This window comes from Gopherus evgoodei, chromosome 4, assembly GCF_007399415.2.
Source record: "Gopherus evgoodei ecotype Sinaloan lineage chromosome 4, rGopEvg1_v1.p, whole genome shotgun sequence".
In the NCBI taxonomy this organism is placed as follows: domain Eukaryota; kingdom Metazoa; phylum Chordata; order Testudines; family Testudinidae; genus Gopherus; species Gopherus evgoodei.
The window spans coordinates 94,826,078-94,835,563 of record NC_044325.1 but is presented as its reverse complement, the minus strand read 5'-3'; the positions used below and the strand labels follow the sequence as shown (position 1 = coordinate 94,835,563).

The following is a 9,486-nucleotide window of genomic DNA, read 5'->3' as shown; positions in this document are numbered from 1 at the left end:
TTTAGAAGTCTTTTCTTCCATTTGTTGTCTTCAGAGAAAAAGAACAAACAGTTCCAGTGTTTACTTTGCTTCTGATATGACTGTTGACACAATTACTATAGGCTTCTTAAGAGGAAAGGGGTGTGTGTGGGGGGAAATCCCAGCAAACTCTACTAAAAAAAAAATGTTTATAATGCTTTCTTCTGGGCACTGAGGTTAATTCTTGCTGTAGAACATTTAACACATTTCAATCAGCCATAGTATTTGTACCTCCTGAATTACAGAAAATGTGCTTTTCACAGGGAAAGCAGAAGTGCAGAAATCTGGGGGAGACAGAGTTGGGTTTTTTCACTCATAAAGTATGCCTACTTTGTTCTCACCTAGCCCCAGCTGAGGGCTTTTCCCCCTTCAGGACTGGGGAGGTGTTACAATGCAGGTTTGTTTGTGTGCTCCCTTATCCGAAAAGTCTCCTGAATTTCCTGCCTTTTATTATTATTTATTTCAAAAGCGATGCTCAGTCTGTCTTCCTCCTTTGACCCAACTAACAGCTCCTCTCCTTTCTTTCTCTTCCAGGCTCCATGGGAGGGGGAATTGCAGCAGTTTGGCAGAAGAGCTCTGCCCCCCTTGCTTGGGGAGTGAAGTCAGAGGCAGCAGGAGGAGCTGGCTGGCTGTGTGTGTATGTGCAGAGCTCCTTGCCCGCCCTGTTTCCTGGTGCTCTGCTCCCTGACCCCAGTGGCAGTCCCTTCTCACTGCACGGCTCTGCTCTCTCCCTCCTTTGCTCTCGCTCGCTCTCTCTCCCAGATCGAGGCTCTGCTCTCATTCTTTCTCTCTGTCTCTCTCATTTCCACTCTCCAGCCAGCCGGGGGACCCTCAGGGTCGAAGGTTTTGCCCTGCCTACACCAACCTCCACCTTCCAGCCTTTCTCTTAACCAGCTCTCTCAAATCCCCCATGGATCGGTTCCTCTCCCAGCACTGAAGGCATCCCTAGGACACACAGCAGCAGCCAGAAAAAGAAAGGTAATCAACCCCGATTAGAGAGAAGGGGAGAGAAATCAAATGGAAAAATAACAAAACACAAAGCCTCGGGTTAGAGGTGCCTTGTCATGTACAAGTAGAAGGGGATCAGACAGGGGCTAGCGCAGCAGCGCCTGAGCCAGGCTGCTTTAAAGAATAATAAGAATAGAACTGGCTGCTTATTTTCCGTTCACCAGAATGATCATTTAGCTGGATGGTTTGGTTTTCATTTGTTTGGGGGTTATTTTTTGCACAGTGAGAAGCTAATTATTTTGTTGAGCTGTGTGTCTTGTCTCCCTCCTTCCACCCCATGCAAGCCCCCCCTCCATCCCCCACTGCGTTATTTCTTGTCTGGGGGGAGGTAGTGGTGGAAGTGATTTGGCAGCAGAGAGAGAGAAATGGGATGAATTTTCCTGGCTGTTTACTAGAAAGTCTCGGGTGATCGGGGTTATAATGTTAGAGCACGACAGGGGGAGGGTAGGCCAGGGAGCATTTTGCTTGCTGGAGAGACCAAGGAAACGGCAGATCAAGCGGGCGAAATGCAAAGTACAGTTACATTCAAACTGAAATGTAGCGTTTGCTCCGATTTTTTGTGCATTTGAAGGGGAATTTCCCCACCACCACCACCATCAAAGCAGGCAACCGGAGGGAAGCGAGACTCCAAGAAAAGTACCGATTGGAAACTGGTTTCTTTTATATTCAGAGCTGGAGTTTCTGTCTCTTATTTATATGCGAGGCAACTACATTTTAAAACATGCTTTGAAATCCTGATCCCAGAGGCCTAGGGCACCTGGAAAGAGAGGAGGGATTTTTTTTCGGGGGGTGGGGGGGAAGAATTGTGGAAATGACACAGCTGCAATTAAAGGATTTGTTCTCTTGTTGGTTGAATATATCGCTCCCCCCCCCAACAGATCAGTTTTAGTGCAGATGTGGGCGTGGAAAAATAACATGCATTAATTTTAGAGAGCGAGGAGGATGGAAACTTTATGTATTTAAAAAAAATGCAGAAACGCCCCCCCCCGAGGAAATAATAAATACAAGAGCAATTGCAAAATCAGGAGCTTGCAGGGCGGGTTTGTGCTTTCCGGGGGCTCTGGCTGTGTGTGTGTGTTTTTGATCTGAGCTATAATGCCAGGTCGCCTAGTGAAACGGGAAGATCGGATGGGATGAATGACGTTGGGAAAAGGGGGGTGTTGTACAAAAGGCAGGATGGTGCGGTGTCAGAGCCATTGGCCACTGATTGTGATCAATCGATCCGAGCCTGGGGAAAAAAGGGGGTGAGAGGGAGTGAGCCAAGCACCCAGCACACTCCCAACAACTAGCACAGAGGGTGCCCAGAGAGCAGGAGGCAGCAGCCGGGCATGGACTGACTGATAAGGAGGTAGCGTGTGCAGACTGGTACCACTTCTGCCTTTTCCGCCTAGTACTGAGAGCTACAGAGCTAACCGTTTTGGCAACTGGATCATTTATACTGAGGGATCGGCTTGCCACGAGGTTTTATTCCACAGACACATGAAGGGAGAGGAAGTCGGTGTGTGTATTGGGTGGGGAGGGAGGTGGTATTTATGAATGTACAGCGTTGCATTTGTTTCTCTGTGCGACTCATGGTGCGTGTGCATAGTTTTTTGGATAAGCCTTCTGTGGGCATCACTAGTTTGATTTAACTTTTCATGCCTCCCGCTCTCTCTTGAAGTCTGCGAGCGTTTATCTAGACGTGTGTGCAGAGTGGGTAATGTGTTGTCTAAAATGAAATTTTAAAACACAGGTCTACACTTACTATATGCGGTGTCACTCTGATATATGCACCACTCTTAATGAATAGTATGAAGTTGGAGTTGCATGAAAAAGTATAGTACTGTACAACATTGTAGGGATTTCAGGCAAATTGTTAAATAATCACTAGCACATCCTGCAATATCCTATGAGAGACCAAAAGCTATCTCATTTATTGTTGTGGGCTTGTGTTAATATTTTTCTAATACGTTGTTACTCTATCAACATTGATATAACAGTTATTGGAAGCTTACTTGAAAAGAAAATTAACATCTAATTTAACCCCATTTTTCCCTCTGCAGTTTTGACAGACTTCGACATTTTCTCCCACTAAATACCGGTCAGAAGAGAAAAAGCATTGATTGCTCAAACTGAGGTCACACAAGTGCTTAAATTTGAGGGAGATTTTTTTTAATATAGTGCTATACAAGTCCAAAGAGCTATTATGTCTAATGTTTTAATTACAGCTAAAAATAAAATTGTAAAAGCTGCTCAGTATGAATACTCCTTAGAAAAGTAGGCTGTAGTATAAAATTGTCTGCCTTTTGTTTTTAGAAGTGCCAGCCTTGTACATTTTGTAGATGTAAAACTGAACAAACAGACGCATGCATGAAGGTATCTCTTTGTAACATTCTAAATCATAAATACACACTGAAAGATGGCTATTGTCATTCTCAGAATAACCTCTGGCATATCATTAGTAAAACATGATATAATGAAGCGGATATCCTTTTCATAGTTAGATTTCTTGCTTAAAAATTATCAGGTAAGAAATGGCAAATATTGCATACTAGGTTGCACCTGACAGCTATGAAAAAACATGCAACTATTCTTTTGTGCTCATCATCTCAGTGAGTGCTTACTGTCAGGGGGGTGAGAAGAACAATAGTGCTGAAAAATACGCCTGTTTTTCCTTGGGTCTAATACAAATTTGTTTATGAAAGTTCTGAAATACTCGCTTCTGTTTGGCATTGTTTTCAAAGAACTCCACATTAAAGAAGATAATAATCCAACACCTCTGATAGGTGAGCTGTATTGCTATATAAAACATTCAAGAGAAATTAGGAAAATAAAATTAAAATCAGCCTCACCGCCATATATTTGACTTTTTTCCATGTCGGATATTTGTTACCTTTCAGTTTAATTCATTGCTTTGTTTCACTTAGTCTTAGTTAAGCATAAAGGTATATATTTAGGATTAAATATTATGGGAAGTTTTTATTTTAAATATTACAATGAAACAACTTAAAAGTATTTTCTATGACTATCCAGCATCCTCTTTGTACTTCTGTTTTATGTTAGCTGAAATTTATATTTTAATAGTTTTATGAACACTGTAAAATTATGTTTAATATTTTCTTTGTGTATAATTCACTTTAATGAGCAAATTAATTTTTTTCAGAGTTAACTTGTAATAGGAAATGTAATGTTCTGACTTTTGCTTATACTATTAATGGAAGTACATAGCCTTCCTAAAAGTCTGAGCAAAAATTTGGTTGTGGTTGCTTTGAATGTTCTCTGTTTTGCACAGTAGATTTTGATTGCAAAAAAATAAAATTGGGCATGTAATTTCCACACTATTCCCCAATTTATGTAAACCCTAAAGTTCTTGTATAAAAATGTGTGTTTTTTCCCCTTCAAGCCTTGATAACTAACATTCTTTGTAATGACAGTCATTTCTCTAACAGGAAGATGTTTTCATTTGTATTTACTTTTGAGTGCAGTGCAATTATGCAGTTTTTACGCTGCACACTCAATAGTTTGTATCTCAAAAGAATTAAAGTACTTAGAACAGGACTGCAATTTGAAGCAGGTGTTGTGTTTTACTGTTATGCAAAATAACAGTAAAATATAATTGTGAGGGAAATTAAGGAAACAGCTGCAGATTTGGTATGGAAACTACCACATTATGATTCGTGAGCAGTTATTACATGTATCTTACATCACACTTAACAGAGCAAAGATTTGATTTAGTAAATCTTACCTTGTTGATTTTATCCCTCAGACCCTTTACTATTCTTATGAGGGCAAATTAGTATAAAGACCAGACAGTGATTTCACTGAAACATACAGAATCACAAGTAACTCTCTCTTGTGGTGAGAATTTTAAGGTTTAGTTTAATTTTGTCTGCTTTTTACTGATATTGGAAATGGATGAGAGAATCCGATTCCTGGAATGTAGATTGTGGCATTTCTTTGCCCAACTAACATACGGAAGCGGAGGTAGGCCTGAGGTTGTAAAATAATAAAATAAATGGCCTATGGCAGGCCATCTGCCATTTGCTGGGCATTTTTTCAATATTTTATGCCAAACTGGAAACTAGTCTTGTAATCTAAATAAGTTTTATTACAAAGCAAAGATTTCAAAATTTTAATGTTGCATGTGGTAAACATACTTCTGTTTGGGAGCTAAGAGTAGTCTAAGAGCATCACTGTAGGAAAAATATTGCATAGTTTGATGCCTGAGGTTCAGACCATTCTCCTCCCTTCTGTTTTGCATGTTCTCATCTCAGCAATGGAGATTTACTTTTGTAACTTACATATAAATACAAGAACCTGCTCCTTGCATCTAGTAATTTAAGGCCAGGTCCTCCAGCTGAGGATCTGGTCCATAAATAGTACTTATACAGAGACTGAAAGCACTTTACTGGTCAATTTTCACAATACCCTTGTAAAGCAGGGTCTTCTTGATATCCTCATTTTACAGATGGGAGGGTGGGGGAGAAATGATTTTATGAAGGAGTCAGAACTAAGATTAGAAGTTGGGAGTTCCTGGCTCTGACTCCTGTGCTCACACTGCTAGACCACTGGGCTGGGCGTCTCCACTCTGAATGCTAATATTCTTTATGATGGCTCTGTATGTGAGAAAAGGTGTTGGTAACTTGAATGACTCAGGCATGTGTGTGTATAGGCAGAGGAGCATGTTTTTCTTTTATTTGTATATGTATGTAGAATTCTCGTTAATAGAATTATATATGTGCACTGAGAGAAGACTGGTAATAGTAGCAAATAAATCACAAATATTTGATTATGTAATGTGTGTAGAAAGCTTAGTTTTGTTGCAGGTAGAATGATTATATCGGTAATGCTGCTCAAATGCCAGTTTTCCTTCTGACACACATAAATACTTTGAACCAAAGTGGTTTACCTTTTGTTACAGCTTTGTAAGATGGGCTGTCTTATTTTCAGCTGGCAGAAGATCTGACGAAATGTAACCAATGTTGTAAAGCTAGCTGTGCTTCGAAGAGAGTGCAGGCATTTGACAAGAGCCATTTGACCTTCATGAAGTTAGGCCTAGTTATTAACTTTCACAGCTGTAATTAGCACTAGATGTTTATTTAAAATTAAGATGAATAGTAAATATAGGGCACTTAGCTGGGGCTTTCTACACAGATTATTTTGTAGTGTAAACAAAGTCTTATTTTAAGCAATCCGTACTACAACAGTACTTAAAACAGCGCAAAGTGAGGAAGCTTTAAAAAAAGATGCAGATATAATTAACGTTTAGTGGCTAGATACTCAAATAAATGGGTACATTAGAAATATGTAGATAGAAATTTCCAAAGGATATCAGCATAGGACTAGATTGAAATACAGCCATAATTTGATCTTTTTGGCATCTCAGGACTTTAAACACTGTGTCTGTATTATTTTTCTTCCTTTTGTAGAAGTCTTTAGTGTTGATGAGGAGATCCTTGGGTTCAGAAGTTGGCTGGAACACAATGCCCACCACCATTCTTGACTCTGGAAAGTTGTAAATTGCTCATGTCTATAAGGAGGAAGGATGGCTCATGGAATTCCTTCACAAGGCAAAGTAACTGTAACAGTGGATGAATACAGCTCAAATCCAACTCAGGCATTTACACACTACAACATCAACCAGAGCAGGTTCCAGCCTCCACATGTACATATGTAAGTATTATTAACCTTGATTTTTGAAGCTAATTTAAAATGAAGTCTCTCAATAGGACAGTTGGTTGAAAGCTAGATCAAGTGATTTGTTGATTAAACTACTTGACAAAAGCTGCCAATATTTGTTACATACTATATTTTACAAATAGTGCTCCATCACCTCTAGATTTTACTGACTTTGCCCTCCAAGAGCTTAGGCCTCTTCTAAACTAGAAAATTAAGTTGAGTTAACAACCTTGCTCAAGCATGTGAAAAATCTGCACCTCTGAGTGGCATAGTTAAGGTGACTTAACGCCCAGTATAGACAGTGCTAGGTCAACAGAAGAATTCTTTTGTCAGTTTAGCTACCTCTTGGGGAGGTGAATTACCTCTTGGGGAGGTGAATTACCTACACCAACAGGAGAATCCCTGCTGTCAGCGTAGGTAGCCTCTACACTGAAGCACTGCAGCAGTGAAGCTGTGCCACTGTAGCATTTTTACTGTAGACTCATCAGAATGTAGTATTGTGTATGAGGTGCCAGGTTCTGAAGTTCACTTGTAACTTTAGTGATCTCACTGTAACTTGCCGGAGGGACCTATTTCTTTAAAATTTTAGCACCCTTCCCCCACCCTTTACACTGAGCTGCAGAATAGGCCTAATTGGGACTAATTGTCCTCTGACCACTGAATCTTTTGTCCTCCTTGTTGTGAGTAGAATGTGTGCCGCATGCTGTATTCCACTCACAACAAGGATTCAGAAATTGTGGAACAATTAGACCCAAGAAATACAAATACCGAGTTAAAATACTGTTCATAGCCTGAACTTAAACCAACAAAATTCAGATCCAAGGCTTCTTACCTCATGGTGTTATGCCTTAGTATTGTATGACTTGTAAAATCATAGTATCTAGGCACAATGGGGACTGCTAAGAACTAAGTGCTAGCTTTAACTCTGAATTTCCTTCCCATTGTTTGGCTAAGTCAGATCCTTATCAGCTATTTCTATTTAAGTTCTTTTTTTCTTAATAGTCTCAAATGTATGTTAAACTATAAAACAAAAGGGACGGCTCTTGACCTCAGAGAGGCCCCCTGTGTTAACCAGGATTTTGCACATTGTCACGCTATTGCATTTGATAGGGCCTTTGCATAGTAAAAGTGCTAAAGTAGCATGCCACTTCATAGCATTTTTGCTATGCAGAGTCCTGTCAAAAGATTGACAGTCCAACAGTTGAGCACCTTCTCCTGGGACTTCATGTAGTAACAATATTCATAAAATCATAAACCATCCATGGAGCTTCTAAAAGGATTTAAGTTCAGAAGAGTGGCCATTTCCCAAACTTGAAAATGTTTACTTTAATATAATTTTGTTGTAGCTGAAAAGATCATATTACTCTCCTTTCAGGGCAAAACTCTCCTCTCTGCTCCACAGTGTGGATCTCTTATCAGCAGTGCAGATCTCCATTGCACATTCTGCACTCCAGGCTGCCCTGCTGACTCCCATCAATATCAATAGAATTTCTATGTACAGAATGAGTTCAGAGTAACCCATCAAGATCCAGACTGTAGATTGGAGAGAATTTTTGTTCTTGAAGGGCCTCTTCTAACTCTTATTGAATGCAACAGGAAATTATTGTGGATTTCAGAAGGTCCTGAAAATGGCTGAAAGAGTAAAAAAAATTTACTTTTCAAAATGCATCTCTGATTTGTTCTAGAAATAGGCAGTAATAATAATGATGATCTCTAATTTTAATATTTTTGTGCATCTCTAAGCCAGAAGTAGTTGGGCAGATATCTTAGTTTCATTGGATTTGAAAAACTACCTAGTCTGAATTAAAAAACTGAGGTTGTAATTTACAACATAATGAAAAGGAAAACAAACCCTTAACTACAATGTTGCTGCTTTGATTTCAACACTTATGCATAAAAGAAGGGTATGACATGATAAAGGGATGGAGTGATGGGAGAATGAAATGATTTTTGCACCAAAATCTTGACTAAACTGGAAGAGAGTGAGTGAGGTGAGTTCTGAAGTGCAGAAAGCCAAAGATTGCAGAAGTTGAGGCAAATTTTGGCATTAAGAATGGGGAGCAAATGCTGGATTTTAGAGAAGCTATAGAGGAAGAAATGACAGGATGTGGGTGCAGAGATGAGTGATGAGGTAAATATGTCATCAGAGTTGTGAGTGTGAATAATCAGGACAGAGCAGTTGTCTCTGGTCATGGAGAAGTGAAAGAAAAGTGAGAGCTTCAGAAAAGGGTGCTCATTTGCCTTTCCAGGGTGTTATAATGGAAGCCATGTGCATACACAGGAGCTGGGAGATCAGCAGGCAAAAAAATCTGGGGAAGAAAATTGGGAAAGAAAAATAACCAAAAAAACCTTTCTGTAAAAGCACACCTGTTATTTTTACCCTTCAGTCTCTGCATTAATGCCACACTGCTGAAGCTGCCAATCTTTTATGCAGCTTTGTTTTTCTTATTGCACTATCTTGTTAATGCCTCTTTATAAAGAATTCGAAGAACTTCTTTCTTCCGGTTAATGGAAAGTTACAGTGCAGCCTGAGAAGAGTGTTGGGAAGTTGATAAACGAACAAAAGAGTATACAAGCAATGAGCATACTAGAGTATACAAGCCCATGCCAATGGACTGCTATATTGCTTTGCTTGTTCTAAACACCATAGTCTAAGGTAGAACTCAGTTTGAAGGCCAAGCTGTCACGTTAGCACCCAAGCTTTCTTCTCAAGGAATTTTCAAAATTATTTGTGTGCATATTCGTGTGCAACGCATCTCAGTTTCTCCTTTGCATGTGTGTTCCTCTGTGTGTGAAGGCAAG

The 9,486-nt window shown here is 39.7% G+C and overlaps 1 protein-coding gene across 2 annotated transcripts in view; it reads left to right on the top strand.

Annotated features, from left to right (window-relative positions):
• Window positions 1-642: 642 nt before the first annotated feature.
• The window catches only part of MPPED2 (metallophosphoesterase domain containing 2), a 141,617-nt gene continuing 132,773 nt past the window's right edge, over window positions 643-9,486 (top strand). The window contains exons 1-2 of one of the 2 annotated variants that reach the window (XM_030560226.1): window positions 643-996; window positions 6,435-6,678. In XM_030560226.1, coding sequence (XP_030416086.1) covers window positions 6,551-6,678 — 128 coding nt within the window. In that variant the 5' untranslated portion in view covers window positions 643-996; window positions 6,435-6,550. Of the gene's footprint in view, window positions 997-2,410; window positions 2,525-6,434; window positions 6,679-9,486 lie in introns of those variants that run through there. The other variant, XM_030560227.1, reaches the window with a different exon arrangement.